Source organism: Artemia sp. Qi Xiang Cuo, chromosome 6 (genome assembly GCF_049724085.1).
Source record: "Artemia sp. Qi Xiang Cuo chromosome 6, ASM4972408v1, whole genome shotgun sequence".
NCBI classification, from domain to species: domain Eukaryota; kingdom Metazoa; phylum Arthropoda; class Branchiopoda; order Anostraca; family Artemiidae; genus Artemia; species Artemia sp. Qi Xiang Cuo.
The window spans coordinates 56,073,793-56,100,692 of NC_142799.1; the positions used below are offsets into that span (position 1 = coordinate 56,073,793).

General features: G+C 36.8%; 1 protein-coding gene across 1 annotated transcript; it reads right to left on the reverse strand.

The window, feature by feature from the left end:
- Positions 1 to 1,505: 1,505 nt before the first annotated feature.
- Positions 1,506 to 26,477, reverse strand: LOC148951408 (triokinase/FMN cyclase-like). Its single transcript, XM_089091091.1, has 3 exons — positions 26,259 to 26,477; positions 1,716 to 1,896; positions 1,506 to 1,561 (listed from the first exon to the last, which is right to left on the reverse strand). Exons 1-3 carry the CDS (start codon positions 26,373 to 26,375, stop codon positions 1,506 to 1,508), a joined length of 354 nt encoding a protein of 117 aa, XP_088947217.1. The 5' UTR covers positions 26,376 to 26,477.
- Positions 26,478 to 26,900: the final 423 nt, after the last annotated feature.

Below are 26,900 nucleotides of genomic sequence, written 5' to 3' on the forward strand. Positions count from 1 at the left end.
CTCAAACTCCGTAAAGCTCTTTTAACAGATAGAAGAACTCATTATTTAAAAAAAAAAATCCGGTTTTAATGAGCACTAAGTAAAGAAAAAGCAGACGGAATCAGGCAACCGTGTCTCTCAAACCCCGCAAAGCTCTTTTAAAATATACAAAAACTAATTATTTAACACAAAAATTTCGTTTTTAATGGTCACTAAGTAAATAAAAACCACAGTGAATCAGGCAACTGAGTCTCAAACCCTTTAAAGCTCTTTTAAAAGATACAAAAACTTCTTATTTAACACAAAAATTTCTTTTTTAATAGGCCCTAAGTAAAGAAAAACCATACGGAATCAGGCAACTGAGTCTCTCAAACCCCTTAAAGCTGTTTTAAAAGATACAAAAACTACTTATTTAACACAAATATTTCATTTTTAATGGGCAATAAGTGAAGAAAAAACACACACAATCAGGCAACTGAGTCTCTCAAACCCCGTAAATCTAATTAAAAATATACAAGAACTAATTATTTAAAACAAAAATTTCGTTTTTAAGTCAAGCAAATAACATGTGAATTCTTATACACGCAAGCCCATAACATGGTTTTATAGATGCAACCAAATAACAGGGGAATTCCTACATACGCAAGCAAAGAGCATGGGAATTCCTATACACGCAAGCAAATAACATGGGAATTCCTATACACGCAAGCAAATAACAAGGTCCTATAGCTGCAAGCAAATAACATGGGAATTCCTATACACAGAAGCAAATAACATGGGAATTCCTATACACGCAAGCAAATAACATGGTCCTATAGCTGCAAGCAAATAACACGGGAATTCCTATACACGCAAGCAAATAACATGGGAATTCCTATACACGCAAGCAAATAACATGGGAATTCCTATACACGCAATCAAATAACATGGTAATTCATATTCACTCAATCAACGTACTATGTCCTTTAGCTTTACGAAATAAACATGTTATGTCCTTTAACGGCCATCACAATGTCTGGGAATTCATATATTACGCCGAAAAAAACTAGGTCATATTGCAATTCGCAACTAGTACGGGAAATCCGGAACACACCCTTTCAAAAAAGGGACCAATCTCATAACGCAAGAACAGAACATGGTCCTATACACGCAAGCAAAATCAGACTATACCCACCGAACCAGAGTATACCCACCAAACCAGACTATACCCACCAAACCCGACTATACCCACCAGAAACCTGTATGGTTGGCCTTGGTTAGTCAATAACCCAACTAGCTTAAGATGGACCAGAAGCATAATACCATTTGAGGGAGTTCTGAATCTCTTTGAAAAGGTGTAGAGGCGTACGCAAATAGCATAGAGATTCCTAGGGGCGTACGTAAAGTATAACATTGATTACTACTCAAACGCCCCCCTTAAGTATTGCCCATATGATCCCTGTTAAAACACATACAAGGAGAGTGACTCGTCAAAACCTCGTTCATAGTGATTACTTTCACCTGGGTACTTGTAAGCAGGATAAATATTAACAGGCCTCATCCAGTCTCCCAACAAAAGAAGTTCGCAAACGGTCATTTAAAACTGTAACGAGAACAATTTCGACAGTCTTATACACCAGAAAGTATTTTGCCAAGAATAATGTCGTACCATTCACATTGGTAGTGCTACAAAAAATAGCAAGAAAACCTGCTCTTCTTTTTATGATGTTTTTTATTATGTCTTTAAAAATTCTTACCTGGGTTGTCACGTCCAACAGCTCTTATGGCGGCTAAGATTGGTCCTGCTGGTGGGGATGAAAAGACCCCGCCGAGAACTGAAGCAGCAGCCATCCCACGTCCAACAAAACCTGGTCCAAATGGCTCATGACCAGCACCACCGCCAACAATGATTGCCACTTTGTCTCGCTGGAATTGCTCCTGTGGATAAGAGCATTATTTGAAATCATTTGATTTATTATCTGAGACCATGTTCGAGTTGTATTTTAATGGTTTTGGTCCTCAGCTTATTTTTTTAAGCCTGATCTGGTCCATCCTGACATGCATGAGCGCCTTAATGCTTTGTCATTTGAATTTCCATTTTGTTGTTTTTGTGAATAGTTTCCATGGTTTCTATATCAGTAATTTTTTTAAGTTTGCCCCCCCCCCTCCCATCATAAATAAATTATTATTTATGTTCCTCATCTAGACAGGTTAAAAAAAAGATAATGACATAAATGTGCGAAAATCTGCAGTAATTCTGCTCTAAGGTAATGTTCCCTCTAGAACAAGCGGTTTTGCGACAAGTCTTCTACTGTAATTTGCACTAAAACGACAAAGTTCTTAAATCGTCGCAGTAACAAGTCTCAGATCTAGCCATTTACCGAGCCAGTATTATTATATTACTTAGACTTTTTCTTAAAAAAAAATCTAACTTACCAAAACTCTATAGGATTACTGTCCGTTTTTCAACCGTTTTCAACCAATTTTCGTCGTTTTTTTATACCCTGTGCACCAAATTTCAAAAATATAATCTAGTTGATGGATAGAAGTGAACGTCAACTACGGAGTGATAATAAATTTTCGGCTTCAGTTGGTAAACTAGAGCCCTAGGAGCAGAGCCAGATTTAAAGGGTTGATGCTTCTAAGCCCAAGCGTTTTTGCCACTCCCTTTTGCGAAATTTTCGGGAAAATACCCTAAAAATCGGGGATAGTGGAGGCACTGAACAAAACGCAACTGATGAGCTAAAAGTAATAAAAGAAAGAGGTGATACCAAACTCTCAACTGCCGTACTTGAGAGACATCTGAGAGCTTATAAGTGGCCACAGAATTCTTATGTTACCTTATAATCATTTTTCTGAAAACACGCAGCGCGGCAGCGGAGTGCACCTGGCACTTTGACGATTAAAACTCAATGTATTATCCCCTCCCCGGGCATTATGCGCCTCTAGGCCCGGGCCTAGTAGGCCTATTGGTAAATCCTGGTCTGCCTAGTTGACTAGATAATCATCATACCAAAACTTTCACAGGGGACATAATCCTTAAGTATTAGGATATTTCCTCTTTTAATGCAAACTTACATCTTTAAAAGAGATTTAAGAAAAACTTTATAAAATCTGTCAATATAATTTAGGATTGTAAATTCAGCACCTAACCCTGTTCACATCATAATTCCTTGTCAAATGACTACGATTCAGTTGCAATTATTTTCGATCAAGCTTCAACTATATTTTAATTGGAAATGATTTAAATAATCCAAAAAGGACAGCATGTAAAAGAAAATTGTATTTCAAAAATACAAGGTTGAAAAACGCTAAATTTTCCTTGGAAGAGATGCCTTTTACTAATGAGGGCGTTAACCCTTTTTCCTTTCTCCTGACGTAGCAATGTCTAATTTTAGTGTCGACAACAAAGGCTTGACGGGGCTGCAGCAGCAGCTCACAGAGATGCTTACTTGTTGGGGGCATGTTTCAGCTCTATGGAAGGCTGCTTTTATCACATTCTACAACTACTACTAACTACAAACAACTGACCATAGCTCCAAGCCACCTGAGGTCAAGACAGCTACGCACGCTCCTTCTCTATCCTCATCTATTCAAAGCCTCCCTCTTTACGCCCTCCCAGGAAGTCCTCCCTTTAATCTTTCCCCGCCCTCCCTTTAATCTTTCCTTGCGATATCCTCCCACCCAAACCAAGGATGACCTGCTTTTCGTTTAGCCATTAGTAGTTACCTATTAGGCACTTTCAGGGTTACATGTAAACTGCTTCTGGATTTGCGTACACATATAGCAATTTCTATGCTATTTGCGTACGGCCATAGGACCATGCTATTTGCGTACGCTATTTGGGGTTATTGACTTGCAGATCTGGTTTGGTGGGTATAATCTGGTTTGGTGGGTATAGTCTGGTTTGGTGGATATAGTCTGGTTTAGTTTTTCAAAGAGAGTGAGTATTTGACATTTTTATAAAAAAAGATTCGCAAATTGGACACTATGAAAGATATTAATTAAAGTTTTGAATAATAGGAGTGTGAATGATGCTTTACCTTTCCGATGTGGTCTGAATAATACACAAGTGACGTTTGATAAGTATTGTCAATTTAAAATAGGATCTAACGTTCCTTCGTTCCCCCATTTCTGAGGGCAGGGAGGGGAGGGGTCAATTTTGGAGGGAAAATCAAATGTACTCAGAATCAAAAATAAAGCGTGATCTGCCTCACGGGGAAGACTCAGCGATCCTGCAGACCCCCCTGTCTGAGGGCTGGGGAGGGGGGAGGTCAATTTTTGAGGTAAACCAAAAAATACTCAGCATAGAAAAATAAACGAGATCAGCCTAAAGGGGATGGCTCAGAGACCCTTCCTTACAACATTTCTTTGGGCAGGGGAGGGGGGTTGTGAGTAAATTTCAGAGAGAAAACCAAAAATACTCAGACTCGAAAATAAACGGGATCTGTCTCATGGGCAAAGCTCAGAGGTCCTTCGTTCCACCATTTCTGCGGGCAGGGATGGGGGAGGGAGTCAATTTTGGCGGGAAAACCAAAATACTCATAAACGAAAATAAACGGGATCTGTCTCATGGGCAAGGCTCAGAGGTCATTCGTTCCTCCATTTATGAGGGGCAGGAGAGGGAGGGGGTTAATTTTGGCGGTAAAACAAAAAATACTAAGAAACTAAAATAAACGGGAAGCTGCCTCACGGGGAAGGCTCAGCGGCCCTTCGTGCCCCCTTTTCTGCGGGCAGGGGAGGGGTGGGGTTAATTTTGGAGGGAAAACCAAAAATACTCAGAATCGAAAATAAACGAGATCTGCCTCAAGGGGAAGGCTCAGAGGCCCTTCGTTCCCACATTTCTGAGGGCAGGGGAGGGGTAGTAAATGTCTGAGGGAAAACCAAAAATACTCAGAATCGAAAATAAACGGGATCTGTCTCATGGGCAAAGCTCAGAGGTCCTTCATTCCTCCATTTCTGCGGGCAGGGAGGGGGGCGGAGGTCAATTTTGGAATTGGCTGTTTGGAGATTTTCAAACCTAGGTTTTTTAGATTTTCGTGTGTGTTTGACTAATGGGGTTTATTATTTGAGAAGTTAACTTTAGTATTTTGTGGTTTTACGTGCCTGAAATCATGAATTAGAATAGTTAATTAGCTGTTTGGGTTTTCAGACCTAGTTTTTTAGATTTTCGTGGGAGTTAGGTTCCGGGGATTTATTATTTGAGAATTTAACTTTAGTATTTCGTATTTAACGTGCCTGAAATCATGAATTAGAATATTTAATTGGCTGTTTGGGGATTTTCAGACCTAGGTTTTTTAGGTTTTCGTGTGTGTTTGACTCCTGGGGTTATTATTTGAGAAGTTAACTTTAGTATTTTGTGGTTTTACGTGCCTGAAATCATAAATTAGAATATTTAATTAGCTGTTTAGGGTTTTCAGACCTAGGTTTTTTAGATTTTCGTGGATGTTTGACTCCTGGGTTTATTATTTGAGAAGTTAACTTTAGTATTTTATGGTTTTACGTGCCTGAAACCATGAATTAGAATAGTTACTTGGCTGTTTAGGGTTTTCAGACCTAGGTTTTTTAGATTTTCGTGGGTTTTTCGTTCCCAGGGTTTATTATTTGAGAAGTTAACTTTAGTATTTCGTGATTTGACGTGCCTGAAATCATGAATTAGAATACTTAATTAGCTGTTTAGGTTTTCAAACCTATGTTTTTTAGATTTTTATGGGTGTTTGGGTCCTGGGGTTTATTATTTGAGAAGTTAACTTTGGTATTTCGTATTTGATTTGCCTGAAATAATGATTTAGAATAGTTAATTTGCAGTTTGGGGATTTTCAAACCTAGTTTTTCTAGGTTTTCGTGTGTGTTTGACACATGGAGTTTATTATTTGAGAAGTTAACTTTATTATTTTGTGGTTTTACTTGCATGAAATCATAAATTAGAATATTTAATTAGCTGTTTAGGGTTTTCAGACCTAGGTTTTTAGAAATTTCGTGGATGTTTGACTCCTGGGGTTTTATTATTTGAGAAGTTAACTTTAGTATTTTGTGGTTTTACGTGCCTGAAATCATGAATTAGAATAGTTAATTACCTGTTTAGGGTTTTCAAACCTAGGTTTCTGAGATTGTCGTATTTGTTTGACTCCTGTGGATTATTATTTGAGAAGTTAACCGTGGTATATTATGGTTTGATGTGCCTGAAATCATAAATTAGAATAGTTAATTAGCTGTTTGAGTTTTCAGACCTTGTTTTTTCGATGTTCATGGATGGTTGACTCCTTGGGTTCATTATTTGAGAAGTTAACTTTAGTATGTAACAGATTCTTTCTTGAAGTCACCTCTTGGATACACAATACAGAAATTCCATTAAAGAAATTATGAAAAAATTGTAAGTAAGTAGCAAATTCTTTCTTGAATATACCTGCTGGATAAACAAAGACATTTCGTTCAAGAAATTATGACAAAATTCTAAGTAAGTAACAAACTCTCTATTGTTTTCAAGAATTAGATACACGATGTAGAAATGTAATTCAAGGAATTATGAAAAAATTCTCAGTAATTAATAATTTCTTTCTCGAAGTCAACTCTTGGATACACAAAACAGAAAATTCATTAAAGAAATTATGAAAATATTTGTAAGTAAGTAGCAAATTCTTTCTTGAATTCACCCGCTGGATAAACGAAAACACATTTCGTTCAAGAAATTATGAAAAAATCGCAAGTAAGTAACAAACTCCTTATTGTTTTCACCTCTTGGATATACAATGCAGATATTTCATTCAATAAATTATGAAAAAATTGTAAGCAAGTGATAAACTCTTTCCTGAAGTGACATCTTAGATATACAATGCAGAAACTTCATATGAGAAACTATGAAAAAATTGTAAATAAGTAAGTAACAAATTCTTTCTTGAAGTCACCTCTAAGAATACACAATGCAGAAATTTCATTAAAGAAATTATGAAAAAAATGTATGTAAATAGTATATTCTTTCTTAAACTTACCTGCTGAATAAACAAAAAGACATTTCGATTAAGAATTTAAGAAAAAATTCTCAGTAAGTAACAAACTCTTTTTTGCAAATACATCATTGATACACAATGCGTATATTTCATGTATTATATTATGAAAAAATTGTAATGAAATAGAAAAATCTTTTTGTATGTTACTGCTTTTATAAACAATTCAGAAACTATATTGAAAAAGTTATGAAAAAAATTGTACGTAAGTCAGTAACTAACAAACTCTTACATGAAGTCACTTCTTCGTTAACAAATGAAGAAAAATCATTATAGAAACTCTGAAAAAAATTGTAAGTAGGTAGCAAATTCTTTCTTTATCTGACCTGCTGGATAAACAAAAAGACATTTCGTTCAAGAAATTATGGCAAAATTCTAAGTAAGTAACAAACTTTTTATTGTTTTCACGACTTAGATACACGATGTAGAAATTTAATTCAAGAAATTATGAAAAAATTCTCAGTAAGTAACAATTTCTTTCTTGAAGTAAACTCTTGGATACACAATACGGAAATTTCAGTCAAGAAATTATGAAAATATTTGTAAGTAAATAACAAACTCTTTATTGATTTCACCTCTTGGATATACGGTACAGATACTTCATTCGACAAATTATGAAAAAATCGCAAGTAAGTAACAAAGTCTTTATTGTTTTCACCTCTTGGATATACAATGCAGATATTTCATTCAATAAATTATGAAAAAATTGTAAGCAAGTAAGAAACTCTTTCCTGAAGTCACATCTTGGATATACAATGCAGAAACTTCATTTGTGAAACTATGAAAAAATTGTAAATAAGTAAGTAACAAATTCTTTCTTGAAGTCACCTCTTGCATACACAATGCAGATATTTCTTTAAAGAAATTATGAAAAAATTGTAAGTAAGTAGCAAATTCTTTCTTGAATTCACCTGCTGGATAAACAAAAAGACATTTCGTTCAAAAATTTATGACAAATTCTCAGTAAGTAACAAATTATTTCTTGAAGTTACCTCTTGGATACACAATGCAGAAATTTCATTTAAGAAATTATGAAAAAATTGTAAGCAAGTAACAAACTCTTTCCTGAAGTCACAAACTCATTCTTGAATTCGCCGTTTGCATGCAAAATACAGAAATTTCATTCTATGGGACCTCTACACGTGATTAAACACGTTTTGAAACTACATGCAATTTGCTTGCTTTTCCTTGGTACCTTTGCAAACGAGCGGGGATTCCCCACTGGTTCCTACACATTGCAAAAAAGTGAGCAGTACGAAAACTCCACGTTTTCAACCGGACTGGTTTTTTTTAGACAACACCATTTGCTACTTACTTACAATTTTTTCATAATTTCTTTAATGAAATTTCTGCATTGTGTATCCAAGAGGTGACTTCAAGAAATAGTTTGTTACTTAGTTATTTAAAATTTTTTCATAGTTTCTTAAATGAAGTTTCTGCATTGTGTATCCAAGAGGTGACTTCAGGAAAGAGTTTGTTACTTGCTTACAATTTTTTCATAATTTATTGAATGAAATATCCGCATTGTATATCCAAGAGGTTAAAACAATAAAGAGTTTGTTACTTACTTGCGATTTTTTCATAATTTATTGAATGAAGTATCTGTATTGTATATCCAAGAGATTGAATCGAGAAAGACTGTGTTACTTACTTAACCGTATGATAAGAATTTTTTGATTGTAATGTTTATATTGTGCATCCGCAAGATGGCTTCGAGAATTATGTTGTTACTTACTGAGAATGGTTCCATAATGTCTTGTCCGACATTTATACGCCGTGTACATAAGTCATGAAGGCGGCGAAAGGTGTTATTTACTTAAAATTTTTACATTCCTTATTAAACAAACTGACTATTCTTTTGTCCATCAGGTCAGATCAAGAAAGAATTTGCTACTTACTTACAATTTTTTCATAGTTTCTTTAATGAATTTTCTTTATTTTGTATCCAAGAAGTGACTTCAAGAAAGAATTTGTCACTTACTTACTTACTTACAATTTTTTCTCATAATTTTTTCAATAAAGTTTCTGCATTATGTATCCAAGAGGTAACTTCAGGAAAGAGTTTGTTACTTGCTTACAATTATTTCATAATTTCTTAAATGAAATTTCTGCATTCTGTATCCAAGAGGTAACTTCAAGAAAGAGTTTGTTACTTACCTAGAATTTTGTCACAATTTCTTGAACGAAATGTCTTTTTGTTTATCCATCAGGTGAATTCAAGAAAGAATTTAATACTTACTTACAATTTTTTAATAATTTCTTTAATGAAATTTCTGCATTGTGGATCCAAATGGTGACTTCAAGAAAGAATTTGTTACTTACTTATTTACAATTTTTTCATAGTTTCTTAAATGAAGTTTCTACATTGTGTATCCAAGATGTGACTTCAGGAAAGTTTGTTACTTGCTTACAATTTTTTCATAATTTATTGAATGAAATATCCGCATTGTATATCCAAGAGGTGAAAACAATAAAGAGTTTGTTACTTACTTGCGATTTTTTCATAATTTCTTGAACGAAATGTCTCTTTGTTTATCCAGCAGGTGAATTCAAGAAAGAATTTGCTACTTACTTACAAGCATTTTCATAATTTTTTGAATGAAGTATCTACGTTGTTTATTCAAGAGGTGACTAAAAGAATTTTGTTGTTACTTACTGAGAATTGTTCCATAATTTCCCGTTATACTTCTCCACATTATGCCTCCAAGATGGGGAAACAGTAAAAAGTGAGTTATTTACTGAGAATCGTTTTATTATATATTGAACGAAATGTCTTTTTGTTTATCCAGCGGGTGGATCCCAGGAAGAAATCGCTCCTCGCTTAATATTTTTCACGGTTTCTTTAATGAAAATTCTACAATATGTATCCAAGAGGTTACTTCAAGAAAGTATTTGTTACAAACTAAAGTTAACTTCTCAAATAATAAACCCCGGGAGTCAAACATCCACGAAAATCTAAAAAACTAGGTCTGAAAACTCAAACAGCTAATTAACTATTCTAATTTATGATTTCAGGCACGTCAAACCATGCAATACTAAAGTTAACTTCTCAAATAATAAACACCAGGAGTCAAACACACACAAAAATCTAAGAAACCTAGTTTTGAAAACCCTAAACAGGTAATTAACTATTCTAATTCATGATTTCAGGCACGTAAAACCACAAAATACTAAAGTTAATTTCTCAAATAATAAAACCCCAGGAGTCAAACAACCACGAAAATCTAAAAAACCTAGGTCTGAAAACCCTTAACAGCTGATTAAATATTCTAATTCATGATTTCAGCCACGTAAAACCACAAAATACGAAAGTTAACTACTCAAGTAATAAACCCCAAGTTTCAAACACGTGCTATAAAACAGAAATCCAAGGTTTGTAACATCCCATATATAATAACTAACTACTCAAAAACATTATTTTATTCAAATTTCATATGAAATACCACAAATTAAAGCTCAAATAACAAACCAAAGTACCTAAACATCCATAACAATTTAAAATACGTAGTTCTCAAAACCCAAACAGCTAATTAACTATTCTAATTCATGATTTCAGGCACGTAAAATCACAAAATACTAAAGTTAGCTTCTCAAATAATAAATCCCGGGAACCAAACACGCATGAAAATCTAAAAACCGTATGTCTGAAAACCTTAAACAGGTAATTAACTATTCTAATTCATTACTTCAGGCACGTAAAACAACAAAATACTAAAGTTAACTTCTCAAATAATAAACCCCAGGAGTCAAACATCCACGAAAATCTAAAAAACCTAGGTCTGATAACCCTAAACAGCTAATTAAGTATTCTAATTAGTGATTTCAGGCACGTAAAACCACAAAATACTGAAGTTAACTTCTCAAATAATAAACCCCAGGTGTCAAACACACACGAAAACCTCAATAACAGGTCTGAAACATCCCCAAACAGCGAATTAAATATTCTAAATCATGATTTCAGGCACATCAAATACGAAATACTAAAGTTAACTTCTCAAATAACAAGCCCAGGTAACCAAACACGCACGAAAATCTAAAAAACGTAGGTATGAAAACCCAAACAGGTAATTAACTATTCTAATTCATGATTTCAGGCACGTCAAATCACGAAATACTAAAGTTAACTTCTCAAATAATAAACCCCGGGAACCAAAAACACGCACGAAAATCTAAAAAACGTAGGTCTGAAAACTCAAACAGGTAATTAACTATTCTAATTCATGATTTCAGGCACCTAAAACCACAAAATACTAAAGTTAACTTCTCAAATAATAAACCCCAGGAGTCAAACATCCACGAAAATCTAAAAAACCTATGTCTGAAAACCCTAAACAGCTAATTAAATATTCTAATTTATGATTTTAGGCACGTAAAACCACAAAATACTAAAGTTAACTTCTCAAACAATAAACCCCAGGAGTCAAACACACACGAAAACCTAAAAAACCTAGGTCTGAAAATCCCCAAACAGCCAATTAAATATTCTAATTCATGATTTCAGGTACATCAAATACGAAATACTAAAGTTAGCTTCTCAAATAATAAACCCCGGGAACCAAACACGCACGAAAATCTACAAAACTAGGTCTGGGAACCCAAACAATTAACTAAATATTTTATATCATTATGTCACGCTTATCACTTACGAAACAATCCAATCAGAAGCTAAAAACACCCATCCCAGTACACAGCCATAAATGGAAATATAAAAAACGTGTTTACCAAAACCTTAAAGAGACCAATTACTGCTCAGTACTTTTGGCACACAACACCAAACAACACCAAAAGTTATTTTTTGATTAAAAAATCCCAGGAGTCAAACATCCACGAAAATCTAAACAACCTTGGTCTGAATACCCTAAACAGCTAATTAAATATTCTAATTTATGATTTCAGGCACGTAAAACCACAAAATACTAAAGTTAACTTCTCAAACAATAAACCCCAGGAGTCAAACACACACGAAAACCTAACAAACCTAGGTCTGAAAATCCCCAAACAGCCAATTAAATATTCTAATTCATGATTTCAGGCACGTTAAATACGAAATACTAAAGTTAACTTCTCAAATAATAAATCCCAGGAACCTAACACCCAAGAAAATCTAAAAAACTAGGTCTGAAAACCCAAACAGCAAATTAACTATTCTAATTCATGATTTCAGGCACGTAAAACCACAAAATACTAAAGTTAACTTCTCAAATAATAAACCCCAGGAGTCAAACACACACGAAAATCTAAAAACCTAGGTTTGAAAATCCCCAAACAGCCACCTCCAAAATTGACCTCCTCCCCCTCCTCTGTCCTCAGAAATGGAGGAACGAAGGCTATCTGAGCTTTACCCATGAGACCGAGCCCGTTTATTTTCAAGTATAAGTATGTTTGGTTTTCTCTCTTAAATTGACTCCCCCTCCCCCTCCCCTGCCCTCAGAAATTGGGGAACGAAGGGCTTCTGAGTCTTCCCCTTGAGGCAGATATCGTTTATTTTCGATTCTGAGTATTTTTTGTTTTCCCTCCAAAATTGAACCCCCCCCTCCTTCCCTGCCCTCAGAAATGGGGGAACGACTGGCCTCTAAGCCTTCCCCTTGAGACAGATCTCATTTATTTTCGATTCTGAGTATTTTTGATTTTCCCTCCAAAATTGACCCCCCCACCTCTCCGGCCCCTCAGAAATGGGGGAACGAAGGGTCTTTGAGCCGTCCCCTTGAGGCATTCCAGGCTTTAATTTCGATTCTGAGTAATTTTGATTTTCCCTCCAAAATTGACCCCTCCCCACCCTAGCCTCAGAAATGGGGGGCCGAAGGAAATGTTAGATCCCATTTTAAATTGACAATACTTATCAAACATCACTTGTGTATTATAAAGACCACATCAGAAAGGTAAAGCATCATTCACACTCCTATTATTCAAAACATTAATTAATATTGTTCATGGTGTCCAATTTGCGAATCCCTTTTTGCAAAAATGTCAAATACTCACTCTCTTTGAAAAACTAAACCAGACTATATCCACCAAACCAGACTATACCCACCAAACCAGATTATACCCACCAAACCAGATCTGCAAGTCAATAACCCCAAATAGCGTACGCAAATAGCATGGTCCTATGGCCGTACGCAAATAGCATAGAAATTGCTATATGTGTACGCAAATCCAGAAGCAGTTTACATGTAACCCTGAAAGTGCCTAATAGGTAACTACTGCCATTGACGGTTGGCCAAAAAGGACAATCTGTCATTCTTCCTCTGTAGAACGTGCCCTAGCCATCTTGACCTTTTCCTCACTATAGCCCTAGAAAGCAGGATTGAACTACATTTTTCGGACAGCATACAGTTTGAAATGCGGAACGTCACTCGGGTGCCCAAGACAATCTATAGGCAATTTTTCGGGAAAACATCTAGCAAATCTTCGTCCGTTTTTCAGAGCGCCCACGCTTCAGAACCATGCTCAACCACTGTCATCACCATAGCTCCCAATATTATAATACTGGCTCACACACTTATCTTCTTATTCTTTGAACCTTATCCAACTGCGAATAAACGCCCTGGACCATAGCTATTCTACTTTTGACATCTTCACTGCACCCATTGTCTTTACTAACAATACTACCAGTGGGTAAGTGAAGCTGTTCACTTGATCGATCTTTTTGTCACCTTTTCATCTTGGTTTATTCCTAGCCTTATAGACTTAGTCTTCTCAAAATCCATTTTCAAACCTATTCTATTACCTCAAACTCGCAAAACTTTTAAAAGTCTGTTCATTTTGCTCAGACGTTCATCTAGGATTCTCGAATCATCAGCATAATCTATTTTCAGGAGAGCTTTACTTCCACACTGGATTCCGTGTTCTCCCATTGCCTTTTTTCTGCTGCTTAAGACAAAGCCCATCTAAATGATCCATATAAATGGGGATAGAAAACAAGCCTGCTTAACTCCTAATCTAATACGAAACCAGCTACTAACCGCACTACCTACCTTAACCACAGCAATCCTATTCTCGTGCATAGCATTAATCACATTAATGTATTTGTCTGGTATACAATACAAGTATACCAGATACTTGGTTGGCATCCCCAACCAAAACTTCCCCTCTGCAAAGTTCCTCTCGTGTAAAATGCCTCCTCTCCTCGAAAAAATTCCATCCTCTCTGAAAATTTTCCCCGGAAAAATTTCTGCGGACGGTTTCGCCTGGAAAATTCTCTTTAGCCTACTTTCATTTGAAAATGACTGTTTCTTATTTAATTTCTTATTATTTTTCGAATCCAGCCAAAAATCCCACTCCATTGAAACTCTTCTAGAAATTCCCCATATGGAAAGTTTCTCCCGCGGAAGATTCTCCAATGGAGAATTTTTCCTGCGGAAAATCCCCCTTCCCATAAAAAAAAGTATCCCAGTCAAATCCAACTCTGCTGAAATTTTCTCAAGAAACATGTCCACATATAGAATTGAGCCACCAAAAAGAAAGTGATAGAATAAAGATAATCTCGAATAGGAATTCTTGTAAAATCCCCGTGTAAAATTTTCCCTGGAAAGTTCATCCCCTGAAGCCTCCCTTCCCACACAAAAAATCTCATGAGAAAAATACCTCTGGAAAAATGTCTGTATTTATCCCAATCCCAAATACTATAGGCAAAAAATTGGCAAATTTCATACCTGACAGCCCTTTCCCAAGATGCTCTGGGGGAGGGGAGTGATGTTGTTCCCAGAGGAATATGTATTGGATCTTTCGACTATGCTGAACAAAAAAGTTGTATCAAAATTTTGATCGGGTGACTTATGGGTAAAATGTGGCAACGGAACAGGGGGGTAAAAGGCAGTAAAACTTTTAATTTCCATTCGTTTGAGCCCCCTTTCGATGTTCTAGGACCATTGGTTCGACACAAATACAACCATCCTTGGGGGGGGGGGCCAACAAATAAACACGCATCTGTGATCTTTCTTCTCGCGAACAAAATCCACATTTTTGCAGATGGGAGCTTGAAACCTCTACAGTAGGGTCCTCTCATACGCTGAACCTGATGGTGCCATTTCCACTAAGATTCATTGAATTTTTGGGGTATTTCCCCCTTCGGTACTTACCGTGTTATAGCGACCACACCTAAGAAGTGAAGTTGGGTTAATCCTTATGAAATAGCAAAATATAGTGAAAATATAATACTTTATTAACAAAGTTATGGAAACTACAGCAGACAATTATGGAAAGCAGGCCACCCAGAACGCATTATATTAAATACCTAACCTTAAAAACAACTCTATATATTAAATATTTAATTAAAATATACCTTCATAGTAGTTTATCTCATTGAGACTAAGCTAATAATCTCCAAATGCAGACAGAGAACCCGGTATTATTCTGATCAAGAACAAAAGTGTGGTCGCTATAAAACGTAAGTAACCCCCCCTTTCGAAAATCACGCAGATTTTCTCAGGGTGTTGTCTTTGACGGATAACATTAAACTTTATAAATCGGGAATCAGCATAAAAAAACATTTTTTTTAATGTATGTATTGTTATCAAGATTCGGTTTTTATAGCTTCTTTTACTATTGAGCCAAGTCACCCCTTACTTACATTTCGTTACCACGAATCGTTTGATAATCAATAAGTGTCTAAAACTTCTAGCCAATGACCAATCTGAAAAATTCCTATAATTGTATCTACGGTTAAAATAAATAGCAACACTTTTAGGATCCTCATTTATTTTCAGAGTCCCTTCCAGTATAATTACTTCCCGGCCCCCACTCCCTAATGTCTGGACAGAACCGTTCCTAGGGTTGATGGCACCCAGGGGAAAATTAATTACAGCACCCCTCCCGACTCGAATATAAGCAAAAAAGCCGAATCAAAGAGAAATCCCTCGCACTGGTGTTTTAAATCCCTCTCTTGAATACTTCCCTACCCAGTCACCTTTGCAAGTGGAAAGCAAAAAAAAAATGTTTTGAATTGAACTGCCAAGTGAAAAAAAATTCGTGCGAATATTAAGCTGATTCGTTAATGATAAAAGCTATTCATTCTTATTTCTGAGTATTGATTCTAAGTTCAACGTGAAAACATCTGTTTAGAATTGGATATTATTAACTATCAAACCAGGAAGCTTTTTCAGTGAATTTTAATCCCTGCGAAGCTTGTTAGATTTCGCAATATCTGGCAAAGGATTACAGACCTGAATAAAATTATTACTCAGGATTCCGACAAGTGAACAATAATCCTATGGTAATAATTATCAAATTATTTTGATTTATTAGTTATTAATTTTCGCAAATTTTACTAATAAGCGAGCAGAAGAGGGGAGGTAATCTGTAGCTAGCGTCGTGGTACCTGCCGGGAGTGTGTCTCCCTTAAACTGCGAGGGATAGATAGCAGGACCCTACGCTTCCCTCGCTTATTGTCTTTTCAGTCAGTGTTGAGCATTTTCAGTGCCGAACAAAACTGATGAGATGCAATGAGTGCGGGAGCGGCTGAACTTAAAAAAAAACTTAAAACTTTTTCGCATGCTGACCAAAGGTCTGCGTTGCACAGGTAGCGATCTTCTGATTTAATGTCTTCTGCCGGGAGTGCAATGCGTGGTTGGGGGCAAATCATACGAGGCTTCCCGTGTTTTCCCCTGATTTCTCCAGGTACCCATTTAGAGCTGGGTCGACTTTGGCTGGGCTTACAGGGTCACACCATTGACCCCCGTTCTAAAACAAATAACCAGCGTCACCAGAACTCGAAGAACCCCTAACTTCAGGATTTCAAGCCCGGAGCGCTAACCACTCGGCTAGGACGGCGGGTAAACTGAAGTACTGTTATTACACGATTCTGAATTTTGCTCAGCGAAGTATTGTGAAGGCGAAAAATATTAAAGAGACGATTATATCTAAGGCAGTGAAATTCTACAACAAAAATTCGATTACGCAAGCGCACAAGTTTTTGCTTGAGAATGTGAAAGATGACGCAATGAAGGAAGGACGCGCCGCAATAGCTCCTGGGACTGATGGACGATATATGTGAAGCTTTGAAAACTGTGGAGTCACGAGGTAATGTCAATGTTAAATTCACAATCCTGGACTCGAAAGAGGTGCCTACTATCCCGTTTGATTATTACACATCTTTGGCGTGTAAAGTGACCGAATGCTGCGAAAAGTTGAACTCATGTATTGACAGGGCTGGGCATCTGTTTGACAGTAAAGAATGGCCTACTCTTCGTGAGGCAAACCCTGTATCTATAGTGATTAAAAAGCCCCCTAAAGAATATATGGAATCTGCGGTCGGTCAAAAGAAATTCCTCGCTGATTTAACCGGTGCCGGGTAAATAGCCAGAGTAGTGACGTAATAAGATTCTTTAGTTATATTGTCTCGTAATGCATTCAATTCTCAGTCATTGGTGAATAATATTAAAGCTGGAAAGCCCGAAGTAGCAGTCTCAGTGCGCAAAAAGAACTACCTAGTAGTTGCCAGAAATTTGTCGTTATCCATGACCGATTCCGATCTCAAAGCAGCCAACCCCGCAATTTCCAATGTAAACCAAATCGGAAAAAGCCCAGCATTCAAAATCAGTTTTACTGATCAGAGGTCCATGGATGAAGGGTTGAAAAATGGGCTCATAGTCGGTTATTTGTTAGTGAATCTTAGTCATTTGTCAGCCCCCCGAAATGTTGTTTTCGATGTCAGTCACTAAACCACCTTGCAAAAGATTGTACCGAAGCAGTGAAATTTCCCATATGCAGCGAAGGATTTACCGCATCAAAGGATACACCATGCATCTCTAGAAATGTGAAATACGTGCACTGCGAGGGGAGGCACCCGTCATTCAGCTTAAAGTGTAGAGTTATCCAAGATGCGGCCAAAACTAAAGCTCAATGAGTGTTGTTTCCATTTACTCAATAAATATATATAGAAATGCTTCCCATAAGCTACAGTTCCTGTTAAACAGAACCCATGATAATGACGTGTTATGCTTCCAGGAACATTTGCTTACAGAAGAGAATAAGAGGTTTGAACGCAGACAAGACAAACAATATTTTTTCCATGCAGTTATTCGAAAGAGCTCAGCTGGTGAACTTTTGGGCGGACTTGGACTCGTAATTAGTCGACAGCTAAATGCCTCCCTTATTGAATCATGTGATTACTTCTTAGTAGTTAAGGTTGAAGCAGCTCCGATAACCAACATTGTGACTGTTTACTTACCCACGAACTATAGAAAACAGGCTTCAGAAATGAAGTTTAACGACGCCTGCTCTCGCCTTGGCCGACTACTAGCTCGGCTGTACAATGAAAGAGCGGTAATCTGTGGTGATTTCAATTGCTCACCAGATGACGATACGCGGTTCACTACATTACTTACCTGTTTGCCTACAGGCATGCGACATGTACCAAAAGATAATAGTTTTACCTTCATCCATAATACCTCTGGTGTAACTTCTGATATAGGTCATTTTTTTCTGCAACTTTACGGCCAGTGATAGACTGAGTAAAGTTGATAGTGATTGCGTTTATAGTGACCATCTTGGCCTTAGTCTTCGAATAAGTAGGGCTTCCCCCAAACAGGCTAGAGAGTCGCAATGGTACAGTCATGATGATTGGGGTAAAGCTGATCCTGTGCTATATAGAACGGTTCTAAATTATGTGCTTTCAAAAATTAAGATCCCGTTTCAGATACTTGAACATGGTTGTTGTGCAGACCTAACGGGGCTTAATAGTCTTACTGAGGGATTAATTCATAGTAAGAAAGTAGCACAGAATTACGCTGTACCTGTTTCGAGAATTCGTCTTGGGACGCGAAAGCCGGGATGGTCAAACCCACAAGTAAAAGCAGCAAAAAATCGTGCCAAACAGTGCTATCGGGAATGGAATTCGCAAGGTCGATCTAGATCCGGGACGCTGTTCCGGCTATTTCGCGAGTCTAAAAAGCAATATAGTCAAATAGTTAATGAGCTGCAAGAGCAAAATGTGGAAACGTTATCAAAAACTGTCAGATTCACCCAAAAAGCTGTGGCGACTGTTAAGTCACGGAAACGAAGTACTAATGGGGATGTGAAAATATCCAGTGAGGAGTGGAAAAATCACAACCCGAGTGTGTATGAATCCATGAATCTAACCTTGAATGTAGAATATGATAAAAGACTTCAAGCCTCACCAGGTTTTCCCTAATCACCGTAGTTCAATCAATGTTAGTGCTGGTCAAGTTATAGCTGTTGTTGTGAATTTGAAAAAAGGAAAAGCAATGGGACTTGATAAAATTAAAAGTGAGCACCTTAAGTTAGGTTCAAAGCTTCCTTTTGAGTTGATTGCATTGTTTTTTTTTATGTGTCTGAACACTGGTATGGTCCCACAGAATTTCTGTTTTGGAAAAACAACTAATACACAAAAAAAAAGGAGTGACAGAAGTATATGTTCCTCGTTTCGCCCCATAACAGTTTCTTCGGTTCTTGGTAAGGTTTTCAAAAGAAATCTGCTGTCGCATCTAGTCCGGTCTTGTGTTGCGAGTTTTAAGCAGCTTGGTTTTAAGGCTCGTCATGGTTGTGCAACGGCGCATATATTAATAAAAAAGATTTTCAGGCGAGTCACCGACAACTCTCTATATGTGCAGTGTTGATATAGCTGCAGCATTTGATTTAGTTTTGCACCCACAGTTTCTTCTCACTATTCTAGAGAATGGGGTTGATCCTAGCATAGTTAAGGTCCTGCATTTTTGGTATAATAATAGCGTTATTTGTGTTTGTACCGGTATAATGGAACGTGAAGGAAGATCTGTACCTACTCATACAGAAGAAATACACCTCAAGAAAGGAGTCAGGTAAGGATCATCAATTAGCCCGGTTTTATTTAATGCGGCAATTTACAACACTACTAAGCATATCCATGGTAGCTACTTCCTTGATGGTGTAGATTTGAGTTTCATATTGTATGCGGATGACCTCCTTCTACTAAGTTCTCGTTGTCGCTTTAAAAAGAAAATTTTGAGCTGCTGGTTAACCTTTACAAAAATATTGGTCTCCGTGTTAATAGCTCTTAGACAGAATTTGTAGCATTTAACGGTACAGATAGCGCGAGAAATAGACCCCAGCACCGCGCCGATAAGAGAAGACCGGCGGCAGCGGGGCCAAAAATAGCAGTGGCGGCGCGCCGCCGGCATGCCACCGATGATTTTTTCGCACCACCACCCGTGAGATGTCGGCGCACCGCCGGCGTGATCAATGTTGACCGGAAACATTAAGTTTTGATCAGTCTTTCTCAAATCCCAGCTTGAAATTACAACAGATTCGGCCCTATTCATGACTTAAAATAGGCCAGTAGCCTATGAGAAATCCAAAAAAACCCAAGACAATGAACAAATCCCAATGGGGGGCCCTAGGTCTATCAAAATATTTCTAAGGTTTCCCAGGGAATTTCATATCATTTTCTTCCGTCTCCACTTTAAATGAAAAAAATAACTAGCTTTTTGGCATCCCTGCTTTCAATTAAAAAAATTGAAGTATTATCATTTTAAAATGTTAGTCCCCTATCCCCCCCTGTAGGCAATAACATACAATGTCTTTATAAGTCATATTTTTGGGGTCATTTCCGTTTCAGTCTTCAATTCTCCAACCTTGTGCATGGTCTATAGCTAAATTTTCCCTCAATAGAAGTTTTTTCTTTGGGGGGGGGGGAGTGAGAATATTTCAGAAAGTAGATTGTATTTTCTTTAATCTGTCAGGCGCTCAATAATTGTGTATTAAACACTAAGAAAATGTATCTAAAAATAGCAAGAGAAAACAAAATTCTACAAACTTACGATTTTGCTGTCAGAAAAATCTGTTGACTATCAATTTCAAATCCAGCTGAACCTGTATAGTGTATGCATTCCATTCGACTTAAAAATAAAATTCTTGACTACGAATGATGTAAGAATCTTATACCAATTGGGAAACTGCATTTGAAATGGTTTAATCTCATCAAACAGTTTGTGGTAACGAACTGTAAGTAAGGAGCGACCCAACTCAATAGTAAGCGAAACTCTTAAAAACGGATATCAACTTTGATACCAATATATAAAAAATACACATTAAAAGAATCGGATTTTTATGCATATTTCAAATATAAAAAAGTTCATCAAGTTTAGTGTTACCCATCAAAAGTTACGAGCGTGAAAATATTTGCCTAATTTTCGAAAAAGGGGGAGAACGACCCCAAAAAGTCATAGAATCTTAATGAAAATCACATAATCGCATTCAGTGTATCAGATAACATTATAGTAGAGATTTAAAGCTCCTATATAGAAAAATGTGGAATTTTGTATTTTTTTTTCTGCCACAAGAAAGATCACGGATGCGTTTTTATTTGTTTTTTTGTTTTTTTCTTCCCAGGGGTGATCGTATCGACCCAATGGTCCTAAAACATCGCGAAAGGGCTCATTCGAACGGAAATCAAAAGTTCTAGTGCCATTTTTAAGTGACCAAAAAGTGGAGGGTACCTAGGCCCCCTCCCACGCTCATATGTTTCCCAAAGTCACTGTATTAAATTTTTTAGATAACCATTTTGTTCAGCATAATCGAAAAGTCTAATCACTGTGTCTAGATATAAAATGATCCGCCACAGTCCCCGGGGAAAGAGCTGCAAGTTGTGAACTTTGCCCATTGTTTACATATAGCATTTGTTATTGGGAAGAATACAGCCATTTTCTTTTTCTTTTTTTGGGGGGGGATGGTCTTGGGGTGTATTTCTAAGGGGAGAATCTTCCTTTGAGAAGGAAATTTCTGAAGAGTGAATATTGCAGGGGAAATGTTACACTGGGGGGTTCTGAAAGAATTACTATACGAAATTACTTTAAATTGTCTAACGTTCTCTTTGCCAAAATTTTTATATGGAGATGTTCCGAGGGAATTATACCCGGGCTTTTTTCCGTGCGTTTTGTTTTCTAGGAAATAATTTCCACGGAAGGGGGCATTTCTGGAGTGATCGACAAACCGATCAGAGATTAAAGTCTTATTCCAATGAAAAACTACTAAAGAGAATGTTTCAGCGTGAATCGTCTACAAGCAATTTTACAGAGAGGGGGATTCTCAGCGAGGAAGGAACTGTCTAGAGGGACTTTGACGGGGAGCGCACTTTACGTTGCATGAAATTTCCATGGAGGAGTTTTCCGTGAGGGGGAGGGGTATATTTAATAGAGGGTAAACCAGATTTGCCGGCAATATTTGAAAATTTAACAGAAATTATGCCGTATATAAAGGGTTGTCCCCTTCTCAATATCTTGTTCTTTACGCTAAAGTTTGACTGTTTACTAAAATTGAAACACAGGGGCCGTTTAATTAGAATAGGAAGCTTTCTTAAAGGTAGTAGCAGCTTTAGCGTAAAGAACAAGGTATTGAGGAAGGGGTGACCCTTTATATCCGGAATAAATCTGCCAAAATAAATATACAAATTGTGTTTTAATTCTTCATGCATGGTGAGACAAAATTGAAAAACGTTCAGAAATTAAATAAAAAACAAGTTTTTTAACTGAAAGTAAGGAGCAACATTAAAACTTTAAACGAACAGCAATTACTCCGTATATGAAAGGGAGTGTCCCCTCCTCAACACCTCGCTTTTTACGCTAAAGTTTGATTCTTTTTCACCACTCTACTTTTTAAAACAATAAAACACTTTAGCATAAAGAGCAAGACGTTGAGAAGGGGACAGCCCCTTTATATAAAGAATAATTGCTGTTCGTTTTAAGTTTTAATGTCGCTCGTTATTTTCAGTTTAAAAAAAATGTTTGTTTTTTTTTATTCAATTTCTTAAAGACGATATTTTGTCAACATATGAAGAACCGTGTATATTGCAATTGCATTTGTCTGGTTTATATGCGAAGTAACACAAGTGACGAAAATTAACGAACAAGAAAGTAGTAAAGAATTATGGTATACAAAGTAATATTTGGCAGGGATAGTCACTAGTGATAAATCACTAGGGGTGGTGCCGTGATTGGATGATTTTCGAGGATTGGGGGATCCGAATTTTTTTTCGGGGTTACACATAGATTTTCCGAGAAATCCCCAAAAATTCGGGGATAGTGCAAGCCCTGCTTGATTCCTAATCAGGAAAATTGAAATACTTTACCACACGAGAAAAGCTCCGACTTTGCGATTGACGCAATAAAGAATTACCGCAAAACTAATTCAAAGTCAACCGAACGCCACCGCCTCTGCCGGCGGTGGCGCGCCTTTTTTTGCGGTGTTCTCTTTTTTGTTGATTATTTACTCCGCTACCTTTCTTTTGTTCTGTAGTGGGCATAAATAAAATGTTATTTCAACGATAAAATTAATTACGAAACGAAGTGCTTGATACAAAAACGTATCTTCTTTCTCTTTCTCCCAAGCACTAGCCGGTCAGTGGAACCGTAGGGGCACTCAAATGGATAGCCTTCGGAGATTCTCGGAATTAGCATTCTATTTCCCCCACCCAAAAAGGTGAGCATTACCTGGTGACTGATTTTATGCAAGATTGCATACTTCACCCGGAATTTTCAAATAAAAAGACGATTGGTTCACTATTCAAGTCTGCTTACAAGTATAATAATCGCTACCGTCACAATATTATTTTAGAATTTGTTTTTCAGTAGAAATTTTTGAGCCTGTAAAGCTTTGGATTCTTCCAATACCTCTCAGTTTTTCTTCAAATTCTTTCTGACTTTTGTGTATTCCTAGACTAGAGACAACATCCTATTAAAAGTTAACTCCAGCCAGAGTGAAGGCTATTTCTAATCTTAGAGATGAGGCCCAAGTTCAAGGACCCTCCCCAATCACAAATTAAAAAAAATTAATCATAATATTTGAGCAATTACAGGAAAAGAAATCAAAACCAGGTCATTTAAATGGAAACTGTGTAAAGTCCTACTTGAATAGAGTAATCATTAACTTTGCCCAGCACGCAAGAGATGCACGCAAGGAGCATCCTCTAAGAGAAGCCTTTTCATTGGCTGCCAGTGACAGAAATTAGTTGCAATCGGCTCTGCTGCCGCTGCTGGTTCTTCGTGTTTTGCACAAATTAGTTTACCTTGCCCAAAGCGGTAATATATGTTTATAACTCCGAACGAAGTGAAAAGCATACTTTGAGCTTCTAATCAGTACTAGTTCAAACTTATTTTTAGGCCTTGGGTTGAGTACAGTAAAATAAGGCTTAGTTTAAATATGGGTGAGTTACATAAGGATTAAGTCAAAAGAGAGTTGCTTTAAACTGGAGCCCAGTTAACCGAGGGTTTAGTTAAATGGGATTGAGTTGTACTCGGTCAAAAGAGGGCTCAGTTAAATTGGATTGAGTTGCTCGTGGGCTGAGTTGCACAGGGCCCAGTTAAACGTGAGTCAGTTGCGAAAGGGTTCAGTTAAACGGGGGTTCAGTTGCATGAGGACTCAGTTAAATGGGGTTGAGTTGCACGGAAGCTTGATTACATGGGTTCAGTTACACCCACACCCCTTTTATTCGATGTATAATGTCATTGCAACTCTATCATGTTCTGTTTTCTTTAAATGCATTTGAATATGACGCCATTTACATGAAATATCTTTGTTTTTTTAACAAAGGCTCTAAGTGTCTAAAGTAAAGTCAGACAAAGGGTGCACGTCCTGCCCATGACCCACAAAAATATTATCATGCCCCACCAGTGGAGCATGTGCCCCACAATGGGATTCACGGCTTTAGAGTCTTAATTTAGAAAAAAAAAGCATTTTCCATACAAATAACGGCAAATTCATATGCGTTTAAAGGGCATAAAAAGATAATAGCATTGCAACGTCGTCGTACATTGTATAAAATGCGTTATATTAAAATAATATTTATAATTAGTGTAAAATTTACCTAGAGGATGAGCCGCTGAGAGATGCCAAGTTTACGGACTTTTTACACGTAAAACCTTAAATAGCCAAAATTTAAATATTACGAGGGGGGCATCAGGATTTTGGAATTTCCTAAAGGGGTGGCATGGCCCAAAATCAGTTGGGAACCACTGTTCTAAAGTGTTATCTAACTCTGAAAATCCAGTCGATAGAAATTTTCTGAATATAATAACACAATAACTTTGTTATTATGTAAAACGGACATTCTAGTCCGTAAAACGAACAGATAAATTCTTCGGTACTGTGGCATTTGACAATAAACGCCTAATTCTTATTCTCTAAGGTTTTTAAATTTTCTGTAGCTTCCCTTAATTCAGAGCTTTGACAAATATTCCCCTCCCTACCCAAATTAGGCTAGTTTGAGTGTATCTACCTGTCCCAAAATCTCAAGCTTTTCTCAGTTTTCCCTATACCTGTCTACAGTGCTGTCAGTTTACAAAATTGGGGGGGGGGCTGCAAATTTGTCGTTGTTTTATTTCTTCAATGAAATGCCAAAAAAGGCACTTTTGACGAAAACAACCCCCTAGAAAGTTATTTTGCATAATCTAGGGGGCACGCGCACCCCTCCGAATCCCTAAAAGTTTTATTTTCCTAACCTAGCCCCTTTCCAAGATAGCCAACAGGGTAAATATTTACCAAATCATATTATTGAGTTACGACTAAAGTGAATATACCACTCGATGCCTTTTTATGCTCTTTACGAATATAATAATCATTTTTGTCGGAAATGAATTTTAGCCCCCACCCCTATATATACCAATTCAGGGAATATATTTGCACATTAGGGGGATGGGGGGAAAGTTTAAACTTACCTCTCATTTACATCAGAAATAAAATTACCCCCACCCCCCTAATGTGCAAATATATACCCTGAATTGGTATATATAGGGGTGGGGGCTAAAGTTCATGGTAAATTTTTACCACAGTTTATATAATTAGATAATTATATAAACTGTGATTTTTACCAAATCATATTATTGACTTACGAATAAAATGAATATACCAATCGATGCCTTTTTTATGCTCTTTCCAAATATAATAATAATTTTTGTCGGAAATGAATTTTACCTCACCCTTATATATACCAATTCAGGGTATATATTTGCACATTAGGGGGGTGGGTGTAAAGTTTAAACTTACCTCCCATTTACATCAGAAAAAAATTTGCCCTCACCCCCCCCCCCCTAATGTGCAAATATATACCCTGAATTGATATATATAAGGGCGGGGGCAAAATTCATTTCCGACAAAAATGATTATTATATTCGTAAAGAGCATAAAAAAGGCATCGAGTGGTATATTCACTTTAGTTGTAACTCAATAATATGATTTGGTAAATATTTACCGCCAAAAGTAGCTAAAGTAGAATTTTACCGATATCAATGCTTGAGTAGCCGAGTTTCGACCTACCCATCCTCTAAAATGCACGATGTGAAATAATAGCAAAAAATAAAAAATTCTCACCGTTTCCAGTAATACTATTCGCTGATGCTCAACTAAGCGAAGTCCAGGGTTTGACATCACAAATCCATTTAATGATTCATCCACAACATAACTCGGGTTGTTAATTAATTGTGTCATCTTCTAAATTTAAACATCAACAACAACAGACTTATAATATAATTTGCCAAAAAAGGATTATATTCGAAAAATGTACCGCCGGCTTTGCTTTCAATACTGTTCTATTGTACGTGTATCTGCCAATGTCCTAGGTTAAATATCTAGACTGGAATCTTTAATGACGTCACTGCATACGTTATCTTAAGGAGCCGACAACTGTATCTGTGTGGTAATACTTGAGGTTTGTTTTATCAAGACAGCCTCACTCCATTTGATTCCTCACTTTCAATGTTTTATTAAGCAATGATGTTGAATTTAGTTAACTAAAAATGAATGGACGAACTTTTCTTGTTTAATTCTTGTCAAAACTTTTCTTGGAACGATTAGAACTTGCTACAGTAGGTTTGACAGGGCATCAAATAGTTCGGGTTAGCGACATATGAGCAAGGAGCGACTCGGGCCAATAGTTAGCGAAAGTCTAAACAAAGAAACTTTGATATAAATTAATAAATCAAAAGAATTGGCTTTTTAGGCTGATCCCAAATA